Source organism: Bubalus kerabau, chromosome 9 (genome assembly GCF_029407905.1).
Source record: "Bubalus kerabau isolate K-KA32 ecotype Philippines breed swamp buffalo chromosome 9, PCC_UOA_SB_1v2, whole genome shotgun sequence".
Classification (NCBI taxonomy): domain Eukaryota; kingdom Metazoa; phylum Chordata; class Mammalia; order Artiodactyla; family Bovidae; genus Bubalus; species Bubalus kerabau.
Window position 1 is genome coordinate 8789609 of NC_073632.1, and position 17056 is coordinate 8806664.

A 17056-nucleotide genomic window follows, 5' to 3' on the forward strand; every position below is an offset into this window, starting at 1 on the left:
AGATAGTGACAGATTTTATTTTCTAGGGTTCCAAAATCACTGCGGATGGTAATGCAGCCATGAAAATAAAAGATACTTGCTCCTTGGAAGAAAAGCTATGACAGGGCTCCCGCCTTGGGCCAGTCACATGGCGCCCAAAATGGCCATGCCCGGGTGACTTGAGCAGAACGTGGCGTGAGCCCTCGCAGGGCCAAAGGAGACCCACGGAGGCTGCGGCTGCACGGAGGAGCGCGTAAGGCTCAAGATGGAAAATCATGAACCAGATGGTACTATCATCAAGGAGAACTTAATTGATATCATAGCCAGAAAAATTAACCAACTCCCAGAAGCAGAATGGAATCGGCTTGAAAATGGATCAACATATGTTGGACTTAATGCTGCTCTCTGTGGCCTAATAGCAAATAGTCTTTTTCGATGCATCTTACATGTGACACAGGCTCGTATAGCTGCTGGCTTACCAATGGCAGTGATCCCATTTTTGACAGCAAATGTATCTTACAAAGGTTTTGTAAGTTTACCTTTGAATGCAGGTGATCCGCAGTGTGAAACCTGCACCATAACACAAGGTGGATTGGTTGGTCTTGTTTTCTGTGGCCTGTACCCTGTTTTCTTGGCTATCCCTGTGAATGGTGGCCTAGCAGTTAGGTATAATTCAGCCCTGCTACCAGAGAAAGGAAACATTTTAAATTACTGGATTAGGATTTCTAAGCCTGTCTTTAGAAATATGTTATTTCCCATTTTGCTCCAGACTGGGTTTGCTGCATACCTCGGGTCTAGACAATATAAACTACTTATAAAGGCTCTTCAGTTACCAGAACCTGGCCTAGAAATTAAGTGATTGTTAAGCAAATCTGTACACAAAAATAAAACAATATATATATATATATATATATATAGCTATGACAAACCTAGACAGTGCATCAAAAAGCAGAACCATCACTTTACAGACAAAGGCCCATATAGTCAAAGCTATTGCTTTTCCAGTAGTCTTGTACAGATGTTAGATTTGGACCATAAAGAAGGCTGAGCATTGAAGAACTCATACTTTCAAATTGTGGTTTTGGAGAAGACTCTTGAGAGTCCTTGGACTGCAAGGAGATCAAACCAGTCAGTCCAAAGGAAATCAACCCTGAGTATTCATTGGAAGAACTGATGTTAAAGCTGAAGCTCCAATACTTTGGCCCCCTGATATGAAGAGCAAAACATCTTGATTCTGGGAAAGACTGAAGGCAAAAGGAGAGGACAGCTGCAGAGGATAAGATATTTAGACAGCATCATTAACTCAAGGGCTTCCCTTGTAACTCAGTCGGTGAAGAATCTACCTGCAGTGCAGGAGACCTGGGTTCAATCTCTGGGTTGGGAAGATCCCCTAGAGAAGGAAAGGCAACCCACTCCATTATCCTTGCCTGAAAAATCTCATGGACAGAGGAGCCTGGTGGGCTGCAGTCCATGGGGTCTCAAAGAGTCAGGCATGTCTGAGCGACTAAAACTTACTTTCTTAGTTACTTACTAACTCAATGGACATGAATTTGAGCAAACCCAGAGACAGTGAAGGACAGGGAACCTTGCTGTGCTGCAGTTCATGGGGTCCCAAAGAATGGAAACGACTTAGCAAGTGAAGAACAACAACAATTAGAGATTACATGGGGTTTTATGACTCTAGATTTGGAAATAAGTAGCATAGCAGCTGATGAGGAAACACAAACCAAACAGTGTGTGCTTAGCCAACTATATTCTTTTCTATTTATCTGAAATTTAGCAGGTGTTTATTAAGGATCTGCTATATGCTGAATGTGTGCAAAGATGAATAAAACATATGCTATCCTTAAGGAGCTAATAGTTTAATGGAGGTGGTTTACATAAACTAATAATTCCAATCAGCACAATCATAAAGATATTCAGATTCTGAGATTTAATTGTGTGCATTCTCAGTCACTCAGTTGAGTCTGACTCTATTCCACCTCATGAACTATAGCCCAGCAAGCTCCTTTGTCCATGAGATTTTCCAGGCAAGAATACTAGAGTGGGTTGAAGATCTCCTCCAGAAGATCTTCCTGACCCAGGGATGGAAACCACATCTCAGGCATCTCCTGCATTGCAGGAGAACTTTATTGCTGAGTGATCAGAGAAGCCCACAAAGTCAAGGTTTAATTAATGTACTATTAATGCAAATCCAAGAAGTCCTAGAGCAAGGTTTGTTTCTGAGGATTTTCAGGATTTTAGAGATGAAGGAAGAGGGAAGTGGGGAAGAGAAGAGTAAGAGCACCAGCCACAGATTTGACTTCATGCCTGTCTGCATCTCTATTTCCATATTGGATTCTATCCAAGCTGCTAGGATTTTTAATTGACTAGTCATATGGCGTCGTTTAGTATTCAAGGTTCTGGGTCAGAATTTCCCACTACATATATCATCTGAGCCACACATGAAATTCAGCAATTTCTAGAAGCCACGTTCAGAGGAGGCAATGACAACCCACATCAGTACTCTTGCCTGGAAAATCCCAGGGATGGAGGAGCCTGGTAGGCTGCCGTCTGTGGGGTTGCACAGAGTCGGACATGGCTGAAGCGACTTAGCAGCAGCAGCAGCAGAAGAAGAAGCCACATTATAAAATGTAGGAAGAAATAGTTGAAACCAATTTTAATACTATGTTCTATTGTATGCAATATATCCAAAATTGTATATATTGGATACAATCTCTTCAAAATATAATCTATGTATTGGAACATTACATCTATGTAGGTCAGGAAGTAACAGTTAGAACTGAACATGGAACAACAGACTGGTTCCAAATAGGAAAAGGAGTACGTCAAGGCTGTATATTGTCACCCTGCTTATTTAACTTGTATGCAGAGTACATCAAGAGAAACGCTGGGCTGGAAGAAACACAAACTGGAATTAAGATTGCCGGGAGAAATATCAATAACCTCAGATATGCAGATGACACCACCCTTATGGCAGAAAGTGAAGAGGAACTAAAAAGCCTCTTGATGAGAGTAAGAGGAGAGTGAAAAAGTTGGCTTAAAGCTCAGCATTCAGAAAACAAAGATCATGGCATCTGGTCCCACCACTTCATGGGAAATAGATGGGGAAACAGTGGAAACAGTGGCTGACTTTATTTTTCTGGGCTCCAAAAACACTGCAGATGGTGATTGCAGCCATGAAATTAAAAGACGCTTACTCCTTGGAAGGAAAGTTATGACCAACCTAGATAGCATATTCAAAAGCAGAGACATTACTTTGCCAACAAAGGTTCATCTAGTCAAGGCTATGGTTTTTCCAGTGGTCATGTATGGATGTGAGAGTTGGACTGTGAAGAAAGCTGAGCGCCAAAGAATTGATGCTTTTGAACTGTGGTGTTGGACAAGGCTCTTGGAGTGCAAGGAGATCCAACCAGTCCATTCTAAAGAAGATCAGTCTTGGGTGTTCTTTGGAAGGGCTGATGCTAAAGCTGAAACTCCAATACTTTGGCCACCTCATGTAAAGAGTTGACTCATTGGAAAAGACTCTGATCCTGGGAGGGATTGGGGGCAGGAGGCGAAGGGGACGACAGAGGATGAGATGGCTGGATGGCATCACTGACTCGATGGACATGAGTTTGGGTGAACTCCGGGAGTTGATGATGGAGAGGGAAGCTTGGCATGCTGCGGTTCATGGGGTCGCAAACAGTCGGACATGACTGAGCGACTGAACTGAACTGAACCAGTTACTCTGAATAGACTGTTTTCCCCAGAACCTGTAATACGTTCTACATTGTTACAGAATTCTTAAGATTGTTCATGTTATTTTGCCATATTCCTGTGCTCTTCAGCCTAAATAGTCCTGGGGCCGACTGTTCAGGAAATTAAATAAATGGTCTTATTCAGACTTCAGACACAAAACAGAGCAGACCTCTGACCTTGCTTCTAACCTGCCTGGACACTGCCCTGACTGTGAGTGCCCTGGAAGCCTGCTCTGAGTGTAAGACTTATGGCAACATAAATACGATAGGGGATGGATACTGAAATTGTTGAGCCCTTGGAGGGGGGGTCAGACCAACGAAGCCTCAGGCTTAACAACATTCTAAGTTTTAAAACGGTTCTATGAAGACTTACAAGACCTTTTAGAACTTGGAAGTTCTAGAACTTGGTGTCCTTTAGACACCCAAAAAAGATGTCCTTTTCATTATAGGGGACTGGAATGCAAAAGTAGGAAGTCAAGAAACACCTGGAGTAACAGGCAAATTTGGCCTTGGAGTACAGAATGAAGCAGGGAAAAGGGTAATAGAGTTTTGCTAAGAGAATGCACTGGTCATAGCAAACACCCTCTTCCAACAACACAAGAGAAGACTCTACACATGGACATCACCAGATGGTCAACACCTCAATCAGGTTGATTATATTCTTTGCAGCCAAAGATGGAAAAGATCTATACCGTCCGCAAAAACAAGACTGGGATCTGACTGTGGCTCAGATCATGAACTTCTTATTGCCAAATTCAGACTTAAATTGAAGAAAGTAGGGAAAACAACTAGACCATTCAGGTATGACCTAAATCAAATCCATTATGATTATACAGTGGAAGTGAGAAATAGATTTAAGGAACTAGATCTGATAGACAGAGTGCCTGATTAAACTATGGATGGAGGTTCATGACATTGTATAGGAGACAGGGATCAACCATCCCCATGGAAAAGAAATGCAAAAAGGCAAAATGGCTGTCTGAGGAGGCCTTTCAAATAGCTGTGAAAAGAAGAGAAGTGAAAAGCAAAGGAGAAAAGGAAAGACATAAGCATCTGAATGCAGAGTTCCAAAGAATATCAAGGAGAGATAAGAAAGCCTTCCTCAGCGATCAATGCAAAGAAATAGAGGAAAACAACAGAATGGGAAAGACTAGCGATCTATTCAAAAAAATTAGAGATACAAAGGGAACATTTCATGCAAAGATGGGCTCGCTAAAGTACAGAAATGGTATGGACCTAACAGAAGCAGAAGATATTAAGAAGAGGTGGCAAGAATACACAGAAGAACTGCACAAAAAAGAGCTTCACGACCCAGATAATCACAATGGTGTGATCACTCACTTAGAGCCAAACATCCTGGAACGTGAAGTCAAGTGAGCCTTAGAAAACATCACTATGAACAAAGCTAGTGGAGGTGATAGAATTCCAGTTGAGCTCTTTCAAATTCTGAAAGATGATGCCGTGAAAGTGCTGCACTCAATATGCCAGCAAATTTGGAAAACTCAGCAGTGGCCACAGGACTGGAAAAGGTCAGTTTTCATTCCAATCCCAAAGAAAGGCAATGCCAAAGAATGCTCAAACTGCCAGACAATTGCACTCATCTCACACTTTAGTAAAATAATGCTCAAAATTCTCTAAGCCAGGCTTCAGCAATACATAAACTGTAAACTTCCATATGTTCAAACTGGTTTTAGAAAAGGCAGAGGAACCAGAGATCAACCTGCCAACATCCGCTGGATCATTGAAAAAGCAACTCAATGGACATGAGTTTGAATAAACTCTGGGAGTTGGTGATGGACAGAGCTCTAGGCCTGGCATGCTGCAGACCACGGGGTTGCAAGGAGTCAGACAAGACTGAGTAATGACTGAACTGAACTGAACTGATGATATCAGTTTGGGTCCAGGGATTATAAGCAGAACCCGCACTGAAATCTTTGAATTCTCACCCATGCACCCACTGCCTGGGACCTTTTCCCAACTAGGACTCCAGACGTGTTGTGTTGTGGGACTTCCCAGTGCTATTTAAGTCTGGATGTTGGTCAAAACCCAATTTGATAATGGGTTTTGCTGTTTATATTTCTCTTTTCTTTTAATGCTAGTATATTGAAAGTAAGCTAGATAACTCTATCATAAGTATTGGTATTATTTATTTGTAAAAATAAATATAATCTATATAGAAAAACTTGTCTATGAGGCATTTTACTTTTTAGGAAATTCCAGGTGTATTTTGCACCATAATGCACAACTCCAGTCTAGCAGCATGTCAGGTCTCCAGTTGCTGCTGGTGGTGTTGGCAGAACAGCGCTCCCAGACAGCTCACTGTTTAGGGCTCCCCTTTATCCACTCAATCCTGTGTGAATAAGAATCTTGACAACTGAACAGATGCCTTTTTTCAGGATGAACCAGAGTAAGTCACTTTTTATTATCCCCTCAGGGCAACCAGTAAGCGACTCTGTGGGAACTGTAGATGGCTAAGTTGCTTTAGCTCCAAATTCTTGCAAACACTGGGGATTTTCATATTTTATTTTCCAACTATGAGATTGCTCCAGGGACTGAGTGTGAAGGAAGGAAGAAAGCTGACATGTGAATCATTTTTTAAATAAATAATGTATGTATATAAACAGCTTTACTGAGATGTAATTTATATACAATGAAATTCACTCATTTGAGGTGTAGAATTCAGTGATTTTTAGTATATTCATAAGGCTGTGCAACCATCACCGTAATCCCATTTTGTTTTCAATTTATTTTATTTCTTGTTAAAAGTAACATTTAAACCATCTAGTTCTAGGCATACTCAGTATTTGCAGCTTTCCCCAAAACCAAGACAAATAATCTATGACTACATATTTCAATATGGTTTGGTTATACTTTTCTGTATTTTTAAAATAAACACTATAGGAGAAATTGGGCTTCCTTGGTGGCTCAGCAGTCAAGAATCTACCTGCAACGCAGGAGCTGCAGGGTACACGGGTTCAATCCCTGGGTTGAGAACATCCCCTGGAGGAGGGCAACCCAGTTCAGTATTCTTGCCTGGAAAATCCATGGACAGAAGGGCCTGGAGGTCTATAGTCCTTGGTGTCACAAAGAGTCAGACATGACTGAAGCAAATTAGCACACACATAAGAATTGGAAGAAGCTCAATTAAATATTTTTCTAGGCAGTCATTTCTGGGATTTTCCTGAACATGGACATTGATCTGAGGTGAAACACATGATATAAAGCCAAGAGAATTCTGAGTGGGGCTTCTGAATCATCTTGGGGCTCAGCTGCTTATGATGTACAGCTGGTGACCTGAGAGGTGGAGCCTGCCTTTCATGACCCATAGAGCAGAATGCTCTGCTTTCAGGACCTTCCAGTGTGCCCTACATTGGAGTGACTCATCCTCTTTTCAACATCTACTCTTTAAAAATGCTTTTTTCAATTTATTAAACAAAAAACAACTCACCTGTTTCTCCCATCCCTCTTGCAACCATCAGTCTGTTCTCTGGGTCTATGAGCTTGACTTTCATGTACATACATTAGATTCCACACATAAGAGAGATCATATGCTATTTGTCTTTCTCTGTCTGACTTATTCCACTTAGCATAATGCCCTCTAGGTCCATCCTTATTGTTGCACATGGTAGGATGTACAACAACACATATTTTTTATGGCTAAATAATATTCTCTTATATGTGTACCATGATTTCTTTATTCATCCATCAATGGACATTTAAGCTGTTTCCATATCTTAACTACTGTACATAAAATCTTTAGGATATTTTCATTTCCCTGAGTGGAAACTCCACTCTTATTAACATTCACTACCCATTCTTTCCCAATTCCCCAGATCTAAGCAACAACTGATTTATTTTAGATCTCTGTAGATTTGCTTAATCATGATATTTCAAATAAATAGAATCATGCAATATGTGTTTGTTTGTGACTGGCATCCTTCATTTAGTATTGTTTTTAATCCATCCATGGTTGTAGCATGCATCAGTATTCTACTACTTTTTATGGAAAAATAATATTTCATTGCATGGATATACAATATTTTGTTTACTTGTTCATCAGTTGATAGACCTCTGTGGGGTCTGCACTTTTTGGCTACTTCAAATAATGCTGCTATAAATATTCATGTACAAGTTTTTCTATGCACACATGTTTCAATTTCTTTTGGATATAAATCTAGTAGTGAACACTATTCTCCAAAGTGGCTCAGTTCAGTTCAGTTCATTTCAGTCGCTCAGTCATGTCCGACTCTTTGCAACCCCATGAACTACAGCATGCCAGGCCTCCCTGTCCATCACCAACTCCTGGAGTTCATTCAAACTCACGTCCATCGACTAAGTGATGCCATCCAACCATCTCATCCTCTGTCGTCCCCTTTACCTCCTGTCCCCAATCCCTCCCAGCATCAGAGTCTTTTCCAATGAGTCAACTCTTTGCATGAGGTGGCCAAAGTACTGGAGTTTCAGCTTTAGCATCATTCCTTCCAAAGAACACCAAGGACTGATTTCCTTTAGAATGGACTGGTTGGATCTCCTTGGATCATTGAAAAAGCAAGTCCAAGGGACTCTCAAGAGTCTTTTCCAACACCATAGTTCAAAAGCATCAATTCTTCGGTGCTCAGCTTTCTTCACAACCAAGATAATCACGATGGTGTGATCACTCACCTTTCCAACAACACATGAGAAGACTCTACATATGGACATCACCAGATGATCATCACTGAGATCAGAATGATTATATTCTTTGCAGCCAAAAATGAAGAAGCTCTGTACAGTCAGCAAAAACAAGACCAGGAGCTGACTGTTGCAGTTCAGATCATGAACTGCTTATTGCCAAATTCAGACTTAAATTGAAGAAAGTAGCTCAAACCACTAGGCCATTCGGGTATGACCTAAATAAAATCCCTTATGATTATACAGTGGAGGTGGTGAATAGATTCAAGGGGTTAGATTTGGTAGGCTGCCTGAAGAATATGGACAGAGGTTTGTAACATTATACAGGAGGCTGTGACTAAAACCATACGAAAGGGCGGGGGGATGTGAAAGAGAAAGTGGCTGTCTGAGGAGACTTTACAAATAGCTGAGTAAAGAGAAGTGACGGGCAAGGGAGAAAGGGAAAGCCATATCTGACAGAATGCAGAGTTCCAGAGAGTAGCAAGGAGAGACAAGACGGCTTTAAGTGAACAATGTAAAGAATAGAGAAAAATAGTAGAATGAGAAAGACTAGAAATATCTTCAAGAAAATCAGAGATATCAAGGTAATATTTCATGCAAAGATGGTCATGATAAAGGACAGAAAAGGTAAGGACCTAGCAGAAGCAGAAAAGATTAACAAGAGGTGTCAAGAATACACAGAACTATACAAAAAAGGTCTCAACGACCCAGATAATCATGAGGGTGCAATAACTCATCTAGAGCCAGACATCCTGGAGTATAAAGTCAAATGAGCCTTAAGAAGCATCATTACAAATGAAGCTAGTGGAGGTGATGGAATTTCAGCAGAGCTATTTCAAATCCTGAAAGATGGTGCTGTTAAAGTACTTCACTAAATATGTCAGCAAATTTGGAAAACTCAGCAGTGGCTGCAGGACTGGAAAAGGTCAGCTTTCATTCCAATCCCAAAGAAGGGCAATGCCAGAAACATTTAAGCTACCCTACAACTGTGCTCATTTTACATGCTAGCAAGATTAGGCTAAAAAATTTCTTCAATTTAGGCTTCAGCAGTATGCGATCTGAGAACCTTCAGCTGTACAAACTGGATTTAGAAAAGGCAGAGGAATCAGAAATCACATTTCTAACGTTCATTGAAGCATAGAGAAAGCAAAGGTGTTTCAGAAAAACTCTACTTCTGCTTCATTGACTATGCAAAAGCCTTTGACTGTGTGGATCACAACAAACTGTGGGAAATTCTTAAAGAGATGGAAATAGCAGACCACCTTACCTGTCTCCTGAGAAACCAGTATGTAAGTCAAGAAGCAACAGTTAGAACTGGACACGGAATAATGGACTGCTTCAAAATTGGGAAAGGATATATGCCACAGAATACATGTCAAGGCTGTATATTGTCACTCTGTTTACTTAACTCGTATGCAGAGTATATCATGTGAAATGTTGGGCTGGATAAATCATAAGCTGGAAACAAGATTACTGGGAGAAATATCAATAACCTCAGATATGCAGAGGACACCACCCTTATGGCTGAAAGTGAAGAGGAACTAAAGAGCCTCTTCATGAGAGTGAAAGAAGATAGTGAAACAGCCAGCTTAAACCTCAACAGTCAAAAAGCTAAGATCATGGGATGAGGTCCCATTAGATCATGGCAAACAGCAGAAGACAAAGTGAAAATGGTGACAGATTTTATTTTCTTGGGTTCCAAAATCACTGTGCATGATGACTGCAGATATGATATTAAAATATGCTTGCTCCTTGAATGGAAAGTGTGACAAACCTAGACAGGGTATTAAAAAGCAGAGACATCACTTTGCTGACAAAGGTCCATATAGTCAAAGCTATGGTTTTTCCGGTAGTCACATATGGATGTGAGAGTTGGACCATAAAGAAAGCTGAGTACTGAAGAATTGATGCTTTTGAACTGTGGTGCTGGAGAAGACTCTTCAGAGTCCCTTGGACTGCAAGAAGATCAAACCAGTCAATCTAAAGGAAATCAACCCGAATATTCATTGGAATAACTGATGCTAAAGTTGAAGCTACAGTGTTTTGGCCACCTGATGCAAAGAGCTGAATCATTGGAAAAGACTCTGATGCTGGGAAAGAGTGAGAGCAGGGGAAGAAGTGGGCAACAGAGTAAGAGATGGTTGTATGGCAGCCCTGATTCAATGGACATGAGTCTGAGCAAATTCTTGGAGATAATGAAGGACAAGTAAGCCTGGCATGCTGTAGTCCATGGGGTTGCAGAGTCAGACAAGACTTAGGGACTAGACAGCAAAGAACAGCGAAGTGTAGAAATGCTGGGTAATAGAGACTTCTAGTTGATAGAATGGTAGATAAAGTCACATAAAGAGAAAGCTTCCTAATCATCTTGCACTGTGGTTAAGTCCTTAATATTCATCCCAAAGCCAACTACAAACAACCTCTATATTCAGAAAAATATACTGTATTTAGCATTTTCTTGAAGGCTTTGCAGATTTCCTTTGTCTACACCAAAGATAAATGGCAATAGGATAAAGAACAACACTTTCAACTTCGGCTTTTGCACTTGACGAAGTCCAGTTCTTACCCTTCCTTTAGTATATTAAAGTCTGTTTAGGTAAATGTGTAGCTTATCATGAATACTAAGCAAAGTGGTAGGTAAAACTTTCTTAAAATTATTGCTGGTACTAAATGTCAAATGGCAGGGAGTGAAATTAGATTAGACATGAAAGAGGCTATAAAGGTAAAATCAAAGAGGATTTCACAGAAAAACTGAGTTACATAGCTTTTAGGATGAGTTGAATTTTTAAAGTGGTGAGAAAATGGATTCTGCAGATGGATTCTCCCCTCGCTGTGCACATCTCACTCTATTGACTTCAGTGAGCCTTATCAGTGGGAAATGGGGGAAGATGGATTCTCCGCCTCTCTTTTCATGTCCTGGCTCCAGAGCCCTTCACAAAACACATAGCATGCATTAGTTTTGGGTACTATTCAGATAAAAGATACCTGGCTAAGAAAGTATTAGCAATTCTGCCCAGTCTTTACTCAGGAGATCTAGATAAACAGTTATTCTCTGTTTATGAGTGTCTTTACTCTCTGGTGTGCATGCTTAAGAATTACCTTAAAATAATCTGTAATGCAGATGATTTTAGCAACTAACGGCAAATGAGTGTTAAATATTGTTAGCTGAATAATACTGACAATGAGAATTACCAGATAACATTTCTAGGCTTCATAGCATCCTTTGCAACCTGGTGCTATAGGATGTCATGAAAGTTTGTGATTTACTTAAATGAGCAGTTTACTGAAATATTTTATAGTTGGTTGCTATATAAAAGGGAAATGGTATCCTAAAATCTAGGATGGCCTATTAATACATGAATTCATTGATTCTGTTTGCATACTATATGATGTGCCTATTTAATATAGTAATTCCTCTTGCTTCTTTGACTGCTAGTTCAGTTCAACAGTTGAAAATCATATCTCTGCCAGAGAACATAGATATTGTATTAATTGCTAAGTCACGAAATGAGTAATATCCTGGGAGTATTTTCAAATCTGTGTGGGAGTTCAGAGAGGGATGCTTTGCTCAGGAAATGGAGTAAAGCATCAGTAATGGCTTTGAGGGGCCAAGTGGAGCCCAGCCTTATGGCCTAAGGAGAACTGACCAGGAGGCAGGAGGGGCCTTCAAGGCCAAAGAAGTCACTTCAGCTATTATAAGTGCTACATGTAACTTTTAACTGAGTGATACTTTTAGAAGAAAGAAGAAAAGCAGATATTTCTTATTCTCTTTATTAAATCATATAGAAGCTCTCAGAAGTGACTGTTCTATTCCATTTCACAATATTTATAGAGAAACTTCCTATGAGTCTTGCTTTGGGTTCCTAGGGCTGTAACTACACTTGTTTTCAGTGGCTACTTTCTTTGCAGCTGTACTTTGGGACCACTTGTCTAGTCCAAGCCAACTAAGGGAGGGAAAAGTAAATTTGTGGGAGAAAGGAGTAGAGTGGGTCAGCAATCATGGTCCCAGTGGAAGGTGGCTGTGAGGTTGGTGGGAGAGACCACAGCAGGGTGGTGACCAGAAGTGGTGGTAAGAAGTAGGCATGAGAGGTGGGGGCAGGAAAGGGAGAGGGAGCAGTGATCTCATTCCTTAATGTCAAGTTTCAAACAAAAGAGTTTGAAAAATAAATATTTTATAAACTGTGACATGGTGGAGGTTGAGTTGCTAAGTCTTGTCCGACTCGGGATCCTATGGACTGTAGCCTGCCAAGCTCCTCTGTCCATGGGATTCTCCAGGCAAGAATACTGGAGTGGGTTGCCATTTCCTTCTCCAGGGGATCTTCCCGACACAGGGATTGAATGTGGGTCTTCTGTACTACAGTCAGTCTTTACCAACTGAGCTACAAAGGAAGCCAAAACTGTGACACAGCTTAATCTAATCTCTGTCCTGGGAGGGACTGGTGGAATGTTTGAACGTCTTCATCTTGGTCATCTTGGTCTGGTCAGACCCTGTGCCCTGGGATGAGTCCCTGAGGTGAAATGAGCATGTGGACCATATTTGCTGCTGGCACTGGCCACCAGCACTGTCTGCCTTGCACACATCCCAGGCCTTTCACTTCCCATAGTTTCCCGTATGTGTGTGTGTGGGTGTATGTGGTATGGGGCAGTTGCTTGTCCTTTTTGCTTAGCAAGACTCTGGCTCTGTGGTTTGTTTGACTCCACATTCCAGTGAAATGTGCATCCATGTTTCTAAATATATGGATGGTTTCTGCTAAATAAGTTAGGTGAATCAATTTGCTGTTTGCTGAATTCTTTGGCAAATTGCATCTGTTTTATTCTTTACCTGTTACCACCTAAAGAAAAGTCTCATCTTTATCCATACTTTTTTTTCTCCCTCTGTTTATCTATATTTGGGGTACATGTATAGAAAATCACTTCTACTTTCAGTAAAATTACAGAACCACTTAAGGTTTGATTTATAATTTTCCAAAGTAGTACATTTTGTTTAGAATGTACTCTTAGATGCCAAAGATAAGGGGAGGTCATGCTCACTGTCTCCCACCACCCACTTTTCCTTCTCCTTTCTGCTCTGTGTCCTGGAGACTGACCCCATTGGCTCCACCTCTGGGACCCACTGCAGGGTGGCTTCTGTCTAGTCTCAATTAATGGAAAGTACAGCCAGGAAACCGGAGGGTGGAGGAAAAAGGAGGCAGGCATTGTCTCCTGCTCCAGCCACGCTTTCTGGAGGGTGCTGACCCTCTCAACACTGCCTCCTTTTCAGCCCCCATTCTCACTGGGCTTCTGAAGATACTTTCTGTCCTTGCAGTCCCCAGGAAGCAGCAGCTTCCCTTGTGATGGCCTCTAGGTGCTTTCACATCACTTTTTGTTTCCCTCAATGTCTCAGCATCTCTGAAAATAAAACCTGTTAGTCTCTTGAATCAGCTGATTTGGATTCTGTCTCCTGCCAGGATCGTGACTAATATTAAGGAAAGTGTTTTCTTAAAACATACTTTGTGAGCTTTCAGAAGAGAATCACTTATCATGCTTTTAATTGCATGGGTGCTGATTTCCACCTGGTGATGGCTGGACAGACCATGGACCCAGGGTGAGGAGTGCTGGAAAAAGCATGAGAGGGTCCATTTATGGTCTCTGGGGGCTTCCCGGGTGACTGAAGCGTGGGAGGTACTGCTGCATGGCAGCCCCCTTGAAAACTGTGAAGCTTCCAGGTGTGACTCTAATGTCTTGCCTTCAGGCTGCTGGCGCATCATGCTGTTATTCCTCTTTCTCTTCCAACCCCTTCTACATGCTGCTCTTTACGATTTTGTGTTTTTATTTGTCAGTAATTGATGCTTAGATTCCTATTGTTTAAATTAACTATGAACATCCTGGCAGTGTGTCTGTGGTTGGATGGCTGAGTTTGGATGTATCTGGTGGACATTTCTGTTGGTTCAGGCTTCTGCTCACATATTCATGTCTTGACTCTGAGACTTTGGGGTGCGGAGGAAGTTGCATGGCCTCTGAAGATTTCATTTTCTTGTGGATGAAATCATAAAGTGACATCCACTGTCTTCCTCAGTGGGATAGTGTAAAGACATAATGAAAAAACATTGGAGCAGTTTTTAAATTAATAGGAACAATGTTATTATTATGAACATCTGTGAGGTTCAGTTTCCTCTTTTATAAAATAGGAAATACTAGAGTGGGACTGGGAGTTTAGAGGTTAATTCAAACTTCAAAACTCTTTTTGTCTCTAAGAATCCATATGTGGTGTTAAAGCCAAATGAAAAATGGAGATCTGTGTCTACATGTTGGAGACAGTTTTGCTTTAACACTCATCTTATACTGGCAATGTATTGAGGAGGTAGGTCTTGGAGAATATGAGGAACAATTACTAACTATAAATAAAAATCTTTGTATTATTATTTTCCCTCTCAAGTGAATTTGTAGGGTTCATAAGATTTCTAAGTTACCAAATTTGGACAAATCTCTCAAAATCATATATGGAATAGCAGTGTTTTGCATCAATTAAATAATAATTTTTCATTTTAATGTATCAAATACTTGATGTAATGGTCTGAATTGTGTACTCCCCAAACATATATTGAAGTCCTAACCTCTGAGATAATGTGTATGGAGATCATCTAACAGGTAGGTAAGGCTGTAAGAAGTCATTGGAATGGAGTTTTAGCCCATTGGAAGGCTGTGTCCTTCTAAGCGATCACTCTTTCTGTGCAATTACATTGAGGAAAAGCCATGTGAAAAACAGCAAGCCGGTGGCTGTCTATGAGTCATGTAGAGCACTCTCACCAGAACCTGACATTTGTTGGCTCCATGATCTTGGACCTCCAGCCTCCAGAACTGTGGAAAAATAAATTTCTGTTGTTTCAGCCACCTTGTCTATGGTATTTTGTTCTGGTAGTCCAGGCAGACTCATACACTTGAATTAGCTTTAATTGTTAGTATCATGGTCTTCCTAGGTAGCTCAGTAGTAAAGAATCTGCCTGACAATGCAGGAAATGCAAGAGACATGGATTTGATCTCTGGATCAGGAAGATCCCCTGGAGAAGGAAATGGCAGCCTACTCCAGTATCTTGCCAGGAAAATTCCAGGGACATAGGAGACTGGCTGGCTACAGTACCTGGGTGCTCAGCGTTGGATACGACTGAGCACATGCACCCACTCACCCACATTAGTATCACAGATTATCAACAACTCTTTAAATTCTTTAAGTCTAAGAAGGGAAGATAATTGGGCATGGCCAGAAAAGATTAAGTGTTGTGCTTTAGTGAGTTTGGGCATGGCCAGAAAAGATAGAGTGTTGTGCTTTAGCGAGTTTAAATGAAAATATAACTATTCATACCTCACTTAACATTGTCCTTCATAAGAAGCATTATTGACTGTGCTTACTGTGGAAAAATCTGTTAAATTTTGTGATCAGGTAGAATTTTTAGATAGTAACTCTCTAAAGAAAAGAAGGTAACTTAAGGTCTGTGGCAGGTTCACAGGTGTATTGAGTGGGTGGCTTGGTAATTTTTTCCTCAGATACAAGTGTTGTCTTCATTCTGATATGGCGGCCCTGGAGTCATGCCCTGTAATTGTCAGGCGGAATGGGTGATCAAGATTACTAGAGAAGGTCGGCCCACCTGGCATCTGGGCTTCCTAGGTGGCTCAGTGGTAAAAAAATTCGCCTGCCAATGCAGGAGATGAGTGTTCAATCCCTGGGTCATTGGGAAGATCCCCTGGAGGAGGAAATGGCAACCCAGTCTAGTATTCTTGCCTGGAAAATTCCATGGATAGGGGAGCCTTGTGGCTACAGTCTATAGGGTCACAAAGAGTTGGACACTACTGAGTGACTTAGGACACAACTCCATAAAGTAAACTAAAGATAATCATTCTTTTTATCTAGTATGGGTAATTTTACAACACTAACTCTGACATCTAGTCAGAAAGCAGGATGTGTGACCCACGGCACCCTCTATGGGAGCTTGTTGTTGTTGTTCAGCCACTCAGTCCTGTCCAACGCTTTATGACTCCATGGACTGCTGCACACTAGGCTTCCCTCTCCTTCACGGTCTCCTGGAGTTTGCTCAAATTCATGTTCATTGAATCAGTGATGCCATCAAGCACCCCGTCCTCTGTCATCCCCTTCTCCTCCTGCTCTCAATCTTTCCCACATCAGGGTCTTTTCCAATGACTTGGCTCTTCACATCAAGTGGCCAAAGTATTGAAGCTTCAGTCTTTCCAATGAATATTCAGGGTTGATTTCCTTTAGGATTGACTGGTTTGATATTCTTTATTGTGCCCATCTTTGCATGAAATATTCCCTTGTATCTCTAATTTTCTATAGGGAGTTGGATGACCCCATTTCTAGTCCTGCCTTGACAACAGCTGGCTTTGTGACTTTGAACAAGTCATTTTACCTCTCAGTGTCCTCATCTGTTTTTAAAAAGGGGGGACAGTGCTAGAATGATGTCTGCGATTCTTTTGAAATCTTATAATTTATAAATGTGTTTGCCAGTACATTGTAAGTTTGCTAAACTTTCATTTATTTGTCTGAAAAGAGAATGCTGCAAAAACATAGCTATTAATTCTTTTATTTTTTATTTATTTATTTTTTTAAACATAGTATGATTATATTTTAATACACAAACAAAATACAAAATACCACAGTAAACTGACAGCAATAAAAT

At 40.9% G+C, this 17056-nt stretch overlaps 1 protein-coding gene across 1 annotated transcript; it reads left to right on the top strand.

The window, feature by feature from the left end:
- The first annotated feature begins 244 nt into the window (after window positions 1-244).
- Window positions 245-853, top strand: LOC129619575 (transmembrane protein 126A-like). Its single transcript, XM_055534755.1, has one exon. It carries the CDS (start codon window positions 245-247, stop codon window positions 836-838), a length of 594 nt encoding a protein of 197 aa, XP_055390730.1. The 3' UTR covers window positions 839-853.
- Window positions 854-17056: the final 16203 nt, after the last annotated feature.